General features: G+C 34.2%; 2 protein-coding genes across 2 annotated transcripts; both read left to right on the top strand.

Moving 5' to 3' along the window:
• Positions 1 to 10,653: 10,653 nt before the first annotated feature.
• On the top strand, positions 10,654 to 11,613 carry QC763_301900 (uncharacterized protein; the record flags this gene model as incomplete). Its single annotated transcript, XM_062910646.1, has 1 exon — positions 10,654 to 11,613. One exon carries the CDS (start codon positions 10,654 to 10,656, stop codon positions 11,611 to 11,613), a length of 960 nt encoding a protein of 319 aa, XP_062766591.1.
• A 183-nt stretch (positions 11,614 to 11,796) lies between these two features.
• QC763_0048900 (uncharacterized protein) lies at positions 11,797 to 12,109 on the top strand (the record flags this gene model as incomplete). Its single annotated transcript, XM_062905735.1, has 2 exons — positions 11,797 to 11,973; positions 12,050 to 12,109. 2 exons carry the CDS (start codon positions 11,797 to 11,799, stop codon positions 12,107 to 12,109), a joined length of 237 nt encoding a protein of 78 aa, XP_062766592.1.
• Positions 12,110 to 16,039: the final 3,930 nt, after the last annotated feature.

Here is a 16,039-nt window from a genome sequence, read left to right on the forward strand (position 1 = left end):
CTAACAATTAATAAATTTCACTCTTTTTATTTTTTTACAAGAAATATCTTTGCTAACAATCATTGTACTATTTTATTAATCTATATAGTAATTTTAGAAATGCTTGAATATTTACTTAGCTTGATTAGTTCTACTATTATAGTTGATTCAATAGCAAAATCGATCCTTCTTCCTTGAAAACAGTTATAGAAGTTTATTATTTATAAATCTATGATATTAAGAATAACGTTTAGAAGTAATCTACAGAGTTGAAACGTATAAGCGTGATATGATTTTATTTAATTATATTTCTTCAGCTATATTAACATTTTTTTAATTATAGAAGTCTTGGGGTAGCTATACGAGGTGGTCTGTCTTTTTAACCGATTCTATATTATTTATTAACTTTACTTCATCGGTTAACAATGAATTTTTCTATTTAAGATTATTACTTTAGTATTTATTTTTAAATCCTATTACAACCTTATTACTTTAACCGTCGGGTATTTATTACCTATATTTTTATGGAAGTTATCTTTTTTTATAAAAGGAATTCTCTATTCAATATGTTTTCGCCGAAGCAATGAGTTAGGTTATATTATATATTATGTTTAAACTTTCTAGTAATATTTTTTTTACCATTAGTTATATCCTTTAAAATATTGTTTTTCCAAAATAATAAGTATTTACGCTTAACTTCTTAATTTTTGATACTATATATTTACCCATTATTTAGTCTATTCTATAAATCTTTTAGAGTTCTACTATTTTACTTCGTAAACTCTTTTGACTACTTGTCAATCTAATTTATAATTTAAATCGTTATAATTTTTATTTATTTTCAAGGCACCAATTTTATACTGGAGGAATATAATCGTGATTTTTTTAGTGTAATATAGTTATGAGATAACGTTTAAATATATATCTATACATACTCTCTAAACTTCTTAGAAATCATTTATTATCCCGCCAATTTATTATATGAATTCCGTACTTTCGTAATATGGCGACTTATTAGTAACGAATCTTTTTAATTAAACTATGTGACGAACCTCTATCCAGAACCTTTGAAAGGGATACTGGTTGAAGGCACTTCTGAACAATCCAGGTTCGGTACAGCTAAACAGTATACAATAAATGGCTTGTCTTAATCACAAAAGCTAAGATACCACGATTGTAACTTGTATTACATACTGCAGATCTATCTATCTATACCAGCCAGTTCCACTATATATATAGACCTAGGACTCTAATTTATCCGTATCTAGATCTACCTTTTAATCCCTAGATCTGTTGGATCTAGCTCTGAATCTATAAATCCACGGATCTATCTTCGAAAGCCTAGATCTCTTAGCCCGTGCTATTCCCTGCCCCACAGGCTCCCCCTATTCGTCGCTCCAGTGTTACTGGTCCTGGCGACCCCGCTTGTTCTGAACCGTGAGAAGCTACAAATAAAACTGTATATTGAATTATAGAAAGTCTTCAATTATTCTAAGTAATAGATATAAGTATATAATACTTAATTGTCACAGACCAACTATATAGCAAGGCAGAGTGGAGAATGCAGCACGCCGTGGGAACCAATCAAGTAAGATACAGCGGCGGGGCTGCAGGATAGCGGGGCGCTCACCTCTTGGCAGAGCTGAGCCAGCTCAGTAGGCTCAGCGACTGAGCGTGGTGAGCCAGGATGGATCACCACCGCTCACCACTGAGCCATGGTGAGCTAGGTACGGAGGTACCAGGTGGATTGAGGTCTATATATACGGAGGAACTGGCTGGTGTAGATAGACAGTTCCGCAGTATGCAATCACAGCTTATATTCACGGTATCTTGTATTTACATTGAGACATCTTATTGTGCACTGTTTAGCTGCACCGAGCTAATTGTCAGAAGTAACCTTTAACTAGTATCCCTTTGAGAGGTTCTGTACAGGGGTTCGTCACAGTAATACAACTCATAACGTATTATATTGTAAATAGTAACTTACTTAAATCTTTTGTAATAAAATTAGGCTTAAATATCTTATAACGCATAGGCTTTTTAAATATTAATAAACTTTTAGTTAAACTATTAGAATAGCATAATTGCTTATTTTCTATAACTTTTTTATAATATTTATTACTTGAGTTAAATATGTGCTAATATTACTAAAACTAATAAAAAAAAAGATAGTAATTTTATTGTAAACTATGATATAGATATACATAAATCATATCCGTTTTTTGAAATTCAAGAATTATAATTCTCTATTTTAAGAAAAGAAATATAGCACCTATACTATGATTATTAATAAAAGATATCTATCTAGAATATTTATTACGAGTATGTTTTAATAAATATAGACTTTGAGACTGTTTTTAATATATTTCAAAATATACTAATATAGAAAAGGAAAGAAAATATCTAGATTATATTTGAAAGATTTCTGAGAAAAGTTAATTTTATAAATAACATAATTTCAATTTTATGACTTTTCGAATGCTAAGGAACTAAGTCTTTATAAATAAAGTATTTCTTTGTAGAAGTTAAAGTAAAATGGCCTAAAACTATTAAATAATTTTCTAAATTTTAGTATTTAATCAACTGTATTTTTTTCTATCAACTTTATATTACTTAAATATCATAATCTTCTTCATGGTTTTATATAGTAATATAATGTTTATATTATTTTATTATTTTACTTAATAAACACTTCTAAATTATATAATAATATTAATAACCTTTTTGATGATTTCTATATCTGTGACGAACCTCTATCCAGAACCTCTGAAAGGAATATCGGTTAAAGGTACTTTTGAATAATCCTGGTTCGGTGCATAATAAGATGCCTCAATGTAAACACTAAATGCCGTAAATATAATTTAAATTGCATATTGCGGAACTGCCTATTTACACCAGCCAGTTCCTCCGTATATATAGTCCTTATACTAAGCCGTAACTAGTCTCCTAAGGCTACTAATTCCCTCTGCTTAGTTTGCTTAGTGCCCTAATTATACTGATTACTCTGCTTAGTCTGCTTAGTGCCCTAATCACACTAATTACTCCTGCTTAGTTTGCTTAGTGCCCTGATTACACTAATCACTCGTTTTCTACTGTGATTAGCTCCCCTATATGTTCTCCTAATTGGCCTCTATTCCCGTAGCCCCACAACCGTCCTGCACTAGGGTTATAATACGATACTCCCCCTCTTAAGCTAACGCCCCGATAGCCTAACTCGCTTATCTTTTCTATCGATAACCTTAAGTAAGTTTTCCTCCCTTATTACTATCTTTCCGCAATATCTAATCGCGTTAAGAAATCTACGCCGAAAAGTCCCTTAAGTACCCTTCGCCGCCAGAATCTTATAAACGCTTTCTCTATTTTTAGTAACGAGATACTTTCTTGTTCCTCTTACGAGGCCCTCGATATCCCCGATTATTGCGCTTCCGAGCGTTCCTTTAAATGTAACTACTGTATACGCTTAAGTCGCTCCGACTATAATTTTAGGTTTTACTTCCGCGATAATAGCCTCCTTACGTCGTTAGAAAGAGAAACTAGACGCCGATAAGCGAAAAGCTTATACGGCTATACTATAAGCTACTTCGAAATTCTTATGGGTAAATACCTAACGCCGTACTTTAATTATTAAATTCCGTCGCCTAACCGCTTGCAAGGAGCGGGTAATTAAGGATTTAAAGCGGGAAGAAGCGTAGGCTTCCTCTACCGCTAATCTTCCCTTAGCCTCTTCCCTTAACTAGGCCTCCGATATACTAGACTGGTCTAGCTAGTTCTTGCCGGACGACCTGTCTCCCGCCCTTAACGTGGCCGGTCCTTCCTTCCTTACTACGTAAAATGCCGCTAGTAATGTAGCTTCCATTTCTTAAGGTACTTAAAGCGCGTAATACTACTTATATTTAATCTTTTTTATACCTTTTAACTTTATAGTATAGTATATAATACGTCGACTATTACGTCGAAAGTATAAGTTCGATTCCTGTCGAGGTTCTCTTAGCTCCGTCTTATAGCTATCTAGCTTTAAGCCAGGGCTAAGTTTTTTTATTTACTTAGGTTTTAGTTAGTCCGGATATTATTAGTGGAATTCTTTTTACGTATTTAGGTAGTTAAAGTATATTTATAGTTCCTATAAGTTATCTATAGCCGGATATTTTAATTAACTAATTAAATACTTTAATTAACCTTTATTAAATTATAAATTTAATAATTTTTCTATATCGTATTCTTCTTTTTCGTCCTTCGCTATTATCTATATATTAACTTTATTTACGTATAGTATAGGTTTTAAAAGTGAAATATAAAAGGTATATAACCGTAAACGTATCGTATTAATAACTTTAATTCGAATATCGTTTCCGATATTTTCCTTTTAACCTTAAATAGTCTTACTTTCCTATAGTCTAACTTTTTATTAGGTTTTTTAATACGTAAATTATAAATAAAAAGAAATACTATATTTCCTCTATTAAAGCGAAGTCCCTCGAGCCTTTTAATATTATAGTACTTCCGTATCCTTTCCCTTATAAACTTTAGTTTTTATTTAAACTTACTATAAAGTATATATATTTTATTTACTTTAATCTTAGCTTTAAGTACTTTAACTGTAGGTCCTTACCGTAGGTCTACTTTATAATCGAAATTCGTAAAGAATAATATAATTTTAGTTATCTCGGTTAGCGATATATTATATATTAGTTATACTATAAATAATAATTTAATTTAATTATTTTATTTAAAATTAATATAATTCCGTAAATACTATTTTACGATTTAATTAAGCCGTTCCGTTTAACCGTTTATCTAAGGATAGTAGGCCGAAAATACCTTATTTACTATTCTTAACCTTGTTATTAATACTTTTTAAAACTTCGATATAAACTTAATATCGCAATCCGTAATAAACTCCTTTAATTATATATATATTAATATAATATACCGTAATACTATATTCGCTAACTATTTTACCGATTAAATTTCTTTATAAAATAGGAAATATATTTATTTAGTAAGCCTATTAATTACCGTTAATATATTATCGTACTTAACGTTAATTACTATATTTTTAGACTTTAGTAATTTAATAATAAAATCTATCGTTATTAAACTCTATAGCCGTTTTATTACCGATAATAGCTTTAGAAATCTATAAGGTTTATATCTCGTAACCTTTATTTTTTCGTATATATAATATAACTAAATAGCTTCCTTAACGTTATCCTTAATCCTTAATTAATTAAAGTACTATTTAATTTTTTTTATAATTTTAATAATACCTATATATCCTCCGAACTTTAATATATAAATCTTTATTATTAATACTATCCTATTACTTAGCTTTACGTACGATCGATTTCTATATTATAGTTTTCTTTAATTATCTTTTTAAATACCTTATAGCTTTAGCTTTTCCTATTAATATTATTCTATAATATTATTATTTAACTTCCTTTAGTATTTATTAAAAGTAACTTTCTTATAATATATTACGTAATACTTTATTTACGGCTATAATAAATATTTAAAAATACCATTTAACGCTTTTTTAAATAGTAATAGTAACTCCTTAAATATATCCTTATAATAATCGGCTCGCTAGCTAAATGCATTTACCTTAACGTTCTCCGAACCCTTTTTATAATTAATTTAGAAATTAAATTCCGAAAGAAACTTTAATTATTATATTTACCGTACGTTAAAAACCTTTATAATAATAAAGTATTATAGATTTTTATAATCTATATAGACTTATACTTTATATTTAATACTACTAAAATATAACCTTTACTCTTCGAACGTTTCGATAATAATAAATAGTTTTTTATTATAAATTAAGTAATTCTAATATACTTTCTTAAACTTTTTCGAAAAGAAAATTACCGGGTATAGCATACCGTTATTATTTTACTATCCTAATTATTTATTAATCGTATAGTTTAATATATTTACCTCGACCTTAAATAGTTAATTAGAATTTAGTAATTTAAATATTAGGTCCTTTAAAATAGCTTTTTTTAGTTTCTAAAAGGCTTACTTTTCTTTTTACCTTTACCGGAACTCCTTATTTTTTTTAATTAAATAATTAAGTAATTTTATAATACTTATATAATTCTAAATAAATATTTAGTAAAAGTTTATAAACCTTAAAAATTCTTTAATATATATTTATAATTACGGTATAAATTAGTTTTTAATTACTATAATTTTCCTAAATTCTATACGAACCTTACATAGCGATATTAAATATTTTAAATATATTATTTTCTATATATAGAACTCGCTTTTTTCTTTATTAATTAAAAGTCCGGCTCTATATAGCACGTTAAATATCTTTTATACATATTATTTATACTTTTCTAAAATACGTAAATAAATAAAAACGTGGTCGAGGTAATATACTATTATTTTATCGAGGTATTTCCATATTATATAATTAACGAGAGATTAGAACGTCGCGAGTATATTAATTAACTTAAATAGTATTACGAGATATTCGAAATAACTATAAAGTATACGAAACGCTATTTTCTATTTATCTCCTTCTTTAATCTATATATAGGCATATTTGATAGGTATATTTAAGTATATAAAGTATTATACTTTTATTAATTAATTCTATAATCTAAATATTAACGGTAATAATTAACTATTTTTTACCGTTTTATTATTTAGCTAACGGTAATCTATATATAATCGTAAGCTACTATCCTTTTTTAGTACGAAGAATATAGGGTATCTTATTAATAATATAGATTCCTTAATATATTTTCTTTTTAGATTTTTATTTAAGTATTTCCGTAGTTCTTTATTTTACTTATCGTTAATATAATAAACTTTAAATAACTATAACTTAGCTCCTTCTTTTAATTTAATTTTATAGTCCTACGGTCTTGACTCTAAAAGCCTCTTTAAATACTTAGCCGTAAAGACTAAATATCCTCGATATTTTACCGGTACCGCCTTTTTCTTACCTTTCTCTACGTTATTATAATAAACGTACTTATTAACCTCCGATATCTTTATTAACGTTATTAACCTTACTTCTTTAATTTTACCGCCTATATTAATAAAATATACTATTACTTTTTATATTTTTTACGGTAGTACCGTAGAAAGTACTTATCCTATACTTTACTCCGTATATATTTCTAATTTTTTATCGTTAGTTAAATATTTTTAAAGCTTTTTTAGTTATAAGTAATTACTATCCTTCTAATCGATATCTAGATTATAATCTTTATACTATAGTTACCTTAAGATTATATCTTTCAAAGGTCCTATATTTATAATATCGAATATAATTAATATTATTTTTCTTTCGACTATAATATCTAAAAGTAATATCTCTTTATAAACCTTTTACGTAGGAAATAATTTTTATATAACGATTTATTCCTTCTTTTTCTTCTATAATATATAGGCTTAATATACGAACTATAGCGAAATTAAATTCGTTTTTATACTACCGTTTACTAATATTATTACTTAAAGATCCTTCTATTGTATAATAACTTAAAGGCGTTTATCTTTCTTATTTCCTTTTTATATAATAGCGACCTCGCTAATAAGCGCCGGATCGTTATTTTATATTTTTATCTTACGCCGATATCTTCGAAAATACGGTTCGTAATCCGTTAAAGGTTAATAGTCCCCGCGAAGGGCCGCGAATCGTTTCTTAAGCGGTTATATCGTTTAAGAATATCCTTTTACTCCGGGTTATCCAATAATATAAAGTCTTTTAACTATACCTACCTAGTTTCCTCCTATCTTCCGTCTTTAATATTCTTTTATATTTACGCTCGATAGCGGTTTTTCTACTTAGTCTTAAGCGTTTTAACTTAATAATATTATTTAACCTTCTCCTTTAAATATATAGCGTAGTTTAGGCTTAAATACTATCCTAGTACTACTTTCTCCTATAAGCGTATATTATTGTTTATATTTTAACCGTTTACGTATTTAACGTAATACTTTATATACCTTAATACGATTTATATAACTTAAAAGCTATTCTTTAGTTTAATTAAATCCTAAACTTTTTATAAAATATAGTCGTTTAAGTCCTCCTATTAAGTCTTTTCCTACCGGGCTATAATCTTTTTAATTAACTATAGTTTACCTTCCTTACTTACCTTACGTACTAATTAATAATTATATAGCGACTTACTTTAGTAATACTTTATATATTCGTATATAATATATTAAAACTAAAATACTTTCCGATATTCCAGATACTTAAAATAAAGCTATACCGTATCCCCCTTATAAAGTATATATTATATAAGTATAGGTACGTCTTTAATAGCTTCGCGATTCTAATACTAGCGACTTTCCTACCTTTTTAATACTCTTTTTAGCTCTTATATAAAAGCTTTATAGGTTATAATATATTTTATAAAATAGTAATTCTATATTTACTATATTACTTTTTTAATATCGTTTATTTAATAGGTCCTTATATAAAATCCTTACCTTTAGCGACTTCCGTAGTAACTTCCGTAGTAATTTATATTAATTAATCCCGTAAGGCTTATATGTGACGAACCCCTATCTAGAACCTCTGAAAGGGATATTGGTTAAAGGCACTTCTGAACAATCCTAGTTCGGTACAGCTAGACAGTATACAATAATAGCTTATCTCTATTACAATAGTCTAAATACCAACGATTGTAACTTATATTGCATACTGCGGAACTATCTATCTATACTAGCCAGTTCCTCCGTATATATAATCCTTATGCCAAGCTATAATTAGGCTCCTAAGGCCATTAATTCCCTCTATTTAGTCTGCTTAGTGGCCTAATTACACTAATTACTCTACTTAGTCTGCTCGGTGCCCTAATCACACTAATCACTTATTCTTCACTGTAATTAGCTCCCCTATACGTTCTTTTAATTGGCCCTTATTCCCGTAGCCCCACAACTATCCTGCATCAGGGTTATAATATAAAAAAAAAAGCGAGTTTTACGTATAAAAGATAGTATATTTAAAATATCTAATATCGTTAGGTAAGGTTCGTATAGAATTTAAAAATATTACGGTAATTAAAGACTAGCTGTGACGAACCTCTATCCAGAACCTCTAAAAGGGATATCGGTTAAAGGCACTTCTGAATAATCCTGGTTCGGTGCAGCTAAACAGTGCACAACAAGATATCTCGATGTAAACACTAGATGCCGTGAATACAACTTGAATTGCATACTGCGGACTGTTTATCTACACCAGCCAGTTCCTCCGTATATATAGACCTTGGAACTCTGAGGTGCTCGCCCTGCTACGGCCTCGATCATTCCTAGCACATTGCATTCTGCAATGTGCTCGTCGTGCTATACCTCTGATTACCCCTAGCACTTTGCATCCTGCAGACTGCTCGTGAGCCTTGGCACCGTAGCACTTTTGTCCATGCCTGATTGGCCGTCCCCTGACTTCCTTAATGATTGGCTGGGCGCCCCGCGTCCCACATATGGCGTAGCCCGCTATTAGTTTAACTGTGACACTAGCCTATTCTATAATTATAAATATTTATTAGATATTTATCCGGGGCTATATAAGTATTACGTAGTTACTTAATTATTTAATTAAAAAGAATATAGAATTCCAGTAGGGCTAAGAAGAGGAGTAAGCTTTTCAAAAATTAAAAAAAATTATTTTAAAGGACTTAATATTTAAATTATTCGACTTTAATTAATTTTTCGAGGTAGAGCTAATATATTAAATTATATAAGTAATAAATAATTAGTATCTTAATATAATTATAAAATACCGTAAATATAAGCGTAAAATTATATACTACGGAACTATCTATCTACACTAGCCAGTTCCTCCGTATATATAGACCTTAGGACCCTGAAGTGCTTATCCTGCTATGGCCCGATTACTCCTAGCACATTGCATCCTATAGAGTGCTCGTCGTGCTATGCCTTCGATCACCCCAAGCATCTTGCATCCTGCAGAGTGCTCGTAGGTCTTAGCGCCATAGCACTTCTAGACGGCCCCAATTAGCTATCTCCTGACTTTCCTAATGATTAGCTAGGGGCGTCCTACGCCCCACATACTGCGCGACCTACTGTTAGGTTAACTTAAACACCGTTGGTTTAACCGTGACATATATATACGAAGAAACTAGCTAGTATAGGTAGATAGTTCCGTAGTATATAATTTAAGTATTAACTGTTAGTATTTTAGTTATTGTAATGGAGATAAGCTATTTATTATATACTGTTTACCTATACTAAGCTAGGATTATTCAGAGGTGCGTTTTTCCAGTATCCCTTTCAGAGGTTCTAGATAGAAGTTCGTTATACCTACTATTTAAATATATTTTATATACGTTGAGTTTTCTATAGACTCTTTAGATTTTTATTAAGATAATCAAAATCTATTAAAGAATATAGTTTTTCTAAAGGGGTAGTATTTAATATTATAGAAGTTTATTTTTATTTTTATTACTGCTTTAATAGTAAGGGGTAGTATTTAATATCATAGAAGTTTATTTTTATTTTTATTACTGCCCTAATAGTTGTTTTACTGACGAAGCTGGTGCTAGTTAGGTAGCACAATTTCGCCGACTGCTTAGCTTAACACCATGTGAACCAATCCAAAAGCCCAACGACGCTGCCCAACGATACCTTCTACCCTTCGCTCCCTTCCACACACCACTGCTCCGGTAACAATACTCAAATATGGACTCCCAGTATCACAGTACCCTTTTTCACATCCCGTTCGAGGTTCGGGATGCTATATATTCATCTCTTTTCAGTTCTACAATACTTTCCTTTGCGACTTCAGTTCCAACCGACGATGCAAGACTCAATAAACTCCAGGCGCCATTACATGCCACCGCTCTGCTCCGCACCTGCCGAAGGGTTAATGCGGAAATCTCCAAGTCATGGCTCAGTCACGTCCTGTTTTATTTCGATGATCCGATGTCGCTGCTTGACAAGCTCTCGCCTATCCCCTTGGAAGAGCTGTCCCTCATTCGATATATCTCCGTGCGTGGGGATCCTCTGCTGCTTACCTACCCGCCAAAAATACAAGTACATCACAATCTGGTTGGTGTATTGAAGCTTCTTCCCCGACTACAGCTACGCCAGCTTACGGTTTTGGGGAGCGGTAGCGACAAGTTCCAATATCGGATGTTGGACGAGATGATCAAGCATGGGAACGGTTGGCAGGAATTACGTTTCATTAGTCACGACTCTGGGATGCTTGGGTATGCTTATTATTGCCTTGATCCGACACTTTGTGACCGGTACCAACGGCGACCACAACCAGAGCATTGGCAAAGAGTGATGGAGGAGAGGGACGGTGTACATTCTTACCCGTCAGTCTCAATTTATCGAGGAAAGCGGGCCGGTCATCGCGGAGCTGTCTTCAAGCCTGAAACCCGGGAGGTGATGGCGCAAAGTCACAACGGGGCACCATTTTCAGTGGATGATTACGGAACAGCGGAGGACCCAGTGTTTATCAGTAAGAGTGAACGAGGCAAGGAGCTCATGGTGGCTGTCAGAAGAGGCCAGCGAGGTGTAGACTACGAAGAAAAGACCAATAGTCCATTTCTTCCAGGTCGCGACATTCAGAGAGACTTTCCGGGCAAGACTTGGGTTGAGATCCGCGCTGCATGTACCAAGGCAGCATATTGATAGTCGGACGGCCTCCCACTTGAAAACAGCCTCGATCTCTACCTGGGCATCGATGAGCTCATCTGAACTTCGCGTTGTACCTATACCCTAACAATCAGAGCACCACTATTAGAAACACCCTTGTACTCTCCAGGACCACGAGCTCTTATCTGTATCTGTTGAATATTACAACATCGGGGCCAGATGGTCATATCGCACTCTCTATCCACGCTTCTAGCGGGCTTAGGCTGCCTCGACTTCGAGGATACTCTTGACGGACTGTATAGGCCTCCAGATTTCGACAATGTTGAGCCCAGCACTGGCTACCAACTCACGCCATCTTCCTCGGACCGCTCAGCCGCCGCAAGACATGCCATCATGGTAAGATCGGATACAGTAACCCTTGAAGGCGGCTTCACGCTGCTCACCAAACTTTCATGTCAGCAGTCTCGGATAGCCTTTCCTCACAGCAGGTGCCAAGGTCTGCAAGATCTTCTTGGCCGTCTCAGCTGGTTAGCCATGCTGTAACTGGATGACGGGACCGACATTCACTCCATTGAGGTACCGAGTAAACCTTGAAGGGCCAGACAGCCTGGGGCAGTCTCTGGATGCCGGGCCAGAAACTTCTTCAAATCATGACCTTGACACCGCCAATATTTATGACAAGCGGGCGAATCTTGTCGTTGTCGATCTGTGAAGGAAAGGCGAGGATGGTATCGAAAGGATGTATATCGACCCAGGGCGTCGGGTTGTATTTGGAGTGGCACTCCAGAGCATGGTTGAAATTTGATGTCAGGGGCGTACTTGTCCATACATGCCAGCAAATGAAAGATCCTCAATCAGGCCTTTGCCCACGGGTTCGCGCATATGTATATTGTGCAACTTATCTGATCAGTGACTGGCCGGATATGTATGGCACGCATCATGCGCCCTACAAGTTCACCGCTCCAACATCAATGTCCGTGTTCCGTATCACACTTTTAAGCAAGATGGAAATGCGAATGAGAAGCTCATCGGCACCCGTGAGTTGAGCCAATATGGAGCATGTTATGGGGGCTCCTTCACGCTCGGCCGTCCATTTTGTAAACACGCCAGCGTCGATGAGGATTTTTACTGCAGTGTTGATGCTGGGGATGACCCAGTTTTGGTCCCAGGCAATGTCTCAAGGACATTGAATTCTCCGCAGGGCTTCGGAACGCTGCGCCTCTCGCACGCATTATTTCGGTGTTTGAGAAGTACGTGGCATCAACGCACTCAAGACTGGCCAGGAGCTGGTCTGTTGGTATCATATTGTGCTGTCGGTAAAATGTTATCTCATTTGAGGCTGTCGTCGAGTGGTAGATTGGCACGGGGCCGTGTGTATTTATCATCAACCTCACTCTCCCCTCATTCCGATACCGCCACGCGGCCCCACGTGCGGATATCTGTGGTTAGAATGATATGGAAAGTCTAGGGATAAGCATAGAAAAGACTGCTGCACAATACAAGTAGTTCGTCATGGCCCCTGGTCATAGGCTTTCTTTGTGGCCCACCTGACCACTTTTATGTTGAGTACACATTGGTATAACAACCATATCCACCCCTTGCTAAGCACTGTTGTCAAGCTTTCCGTATAAGCTCGAATCAGGATATTAGGCGAGCAAAACAGCGCCAAGCACCAACGGAGTATCGAAAGTTGTATAATCTTGTTGATGACCTGGAGCACCATTTTGATCCCACCTGCGGTGGGCTCAGGTGAATATCATTCTTAGATCCAGATGTCCTCCCCAAGCATAGCGCTCAACGTGGGTGAAAAATGAGTGAGGGATTACACGAGTACACTAAGAGGTTTCAGTACATGGCTTGTGTGATGTTGGGGACTGGGGAGGGTAGTTTGCTAATCGAGCATGCTGCGCAGCGTCTGCGGTGAGTGACTTTCATAGCCTGGTTCAATCTTATCCACTCGGTCTCTCGGGGATGCGCAGTGTCCACGAACAGGGACAAAAAGGAACAATCAAAAACCCACAGTTTGCAGTTTCCAGTTGTTTGTTTCATTTTAGCTTCGACAGTGGGTGGGGCCTTATTTGGGTTCCCCCCACCATACTCCGTTGCTCCTCTCGCTCTGCCCCCCCTCTTCAAGCCTCTCTTCATCTCTCTCCAACACTGTCTACATTTTCCCTAACCCCTCCACTCAATCTTTGCAACCAACCTGCTATGTGGGGTCTCGAGCTGCCACCGAAGTGTTGTGTAGTCTGTAACGTGTGTGTTAATGTGTCACGTTTATTAGCCGAAGGCCATCGCTACGTAGTAGTAACGACCTTGTACAAAATTATTTAGGGATAGGTATAGGTCGACTTGTAATAATAGTTAGGAGTAATCTCTATAGCTTATTAAACCCATTAGTGTTTTATATTATTATTATAATAATAAAGGTAGAGGTAATAAAAACATTCCATATATTAAGTATTTCACTTTAATATTGGATTTTAATTTAATTTAATCAGTAATATATGATATTATTGAAACTAAAATCTGGTACATAAAATATACATATATATATATATATATATATATATACATATTTTTTCCCCTGAATATTCCGTAAGCAATAGCTTTTATTTTAAAGATGTTACTATATACCTCTTCATAATATCAACATCTTTTTAAATTAATACTTTAATGTATTAGTTTTTTAGCTTCATAATATAATTTTTCTTTGTCTTCCCTACTTAAATGATATTATATATTTCTATTCTTTTTTTAATTTTTTATCTACTATAAATTATAAACCCCTTTTTTTTCGTTTATATATTTTATAATATTTTTCCCTTTACAAATAATTTTATTTAATAATCGTAGTACTTTTAAATACTTTTGTACTTAATTATACAGTATGTAAAGGGTAAAAATAGAGATAATGGAATATAATAAATAAATTTGCTATTCTGAATCATAATTTTTATTTTTCTATTAATTTTGGTTATTATTAATATATTATAATGTTAATTATTGTAGATTTAAAATTATTATCGCGATGTCTATTAGCTTGAATGATGTTAGAATTTATATATAAGTTCTATAAAATCTAAAGTTAACAATTTAAAAAACCTATATATTTCGGTTAATTAACTACATTAAAAAAGTGGGTTTAAAAGTTTATTCTTAATTTAATAGTAATAGAAGTATAATATCTAAAGACAAAATATTAGATAATCTAGCGTCATATTTAATTTATAATATTACTATTAATATTAATATAAATCTTTTAAAATAGCAGAATTTATTATAGAAACCCGCCGAAAAAATATGCGTAAAAAATTTCACATTTAGAAGGATGTTAAACTTTGTAATTTGCTTTTTATAAATATCATAATTCTTATTTTTAAATAAAAACCATTAAAGGTTATGCCTCATACAGCCTGTAGGTGTCACGGTTTTGGTAGAAGGTGGAGAACTGGCGGACCAATAAGAACTGGACGGAAAAGTGAGCGGGGCTTACGGTCCAGTAGCCAGGACGGACTAATGAAATCGGGACCAGGGACCGCGGCGGGGCTCACGGTCCACGGTCCACGGTCCCCAGGTCTATATACACAGAGGAACTAGATAGGTAGCAGATAGTTCCGCAATATGCAATTCAAGTCAGATGCGTTGGTATCAAGACTCTTGTGATTGAGACAAGCCATTTGCTGTGCACTGTTTAGCTGCACCGGACTAAGATTGTCTAGAAACAGCTTCCACTAGTATCCCTTTCGGAGGTTCTGGATAGGGGTTCGTCACAATAGAATTATAATTTAATAGAAAAAAAACTGAGGATATAGACTATTAAGAGATGTCATTAACTTATAGTAAAGACACCGCGGATTATCTACAGTGCTCGCTGCACTACTCCCACGACTCCCCCGGAGCAAAAAAAGTTAAAAATGCGAGGCAGAATCAGTCGTCTCCATGTCTCTGGCTCTGATCATCCAATTCTTTGGTGATTCCCCATCCCTATGCCACGGTTTCTCGAGACATGGCAGAGAGATATCCATCAACAAGGCAAACAAGGGGTTTGTCAAAACCCCTCTCACTGGATCCCGATGACAGTGTTCGAAAGGTCTCTTGATACCTCCTTGCCTGAGCAGAAGGTTGATATTTGACAGCCGGAGACCAGAAGAAACAATAGAGAGAGGCGTCGCCAGCATCCCTCGAAAGTTTACCTGCTCTGTAAGCCTCACCACCGGCACATTTTTGATCAATTCAAATAGCATGAATGGTGAGCGCTCATTAAGTCTCCCACAATGATAAATTAGGTACGGGAGGTATTCCGCCTCGGGATCCATCACTCATGCCAGCATTCTGACGTGGAAGGAAATTCGAGCATGCGCTAGCAGGTAGCCCCAAATCTCTTCCAGCGGACTATCGTCAGATCGCTGGAGATAAGAGTGCAGGACGAAAAGCCCTTGAACCCTGTAGTCCTCCAACGCCA

Source organism: Podospora pseudopauciseta, chromosome 3 (assembly GCF_035222475.1).
Source record: "Podospora pseudopauciseta strain CBS 411.78 chromosome 3, whole genome shotgun sequence".
NCBI classification, from domain to species: domain Eukaryota; kingdom Fungi; phylum Ascomycota; class Sordariomycetes; order Sordariales; family Podosporaceae; genus Podospora; species Podospora pseudopauciseta.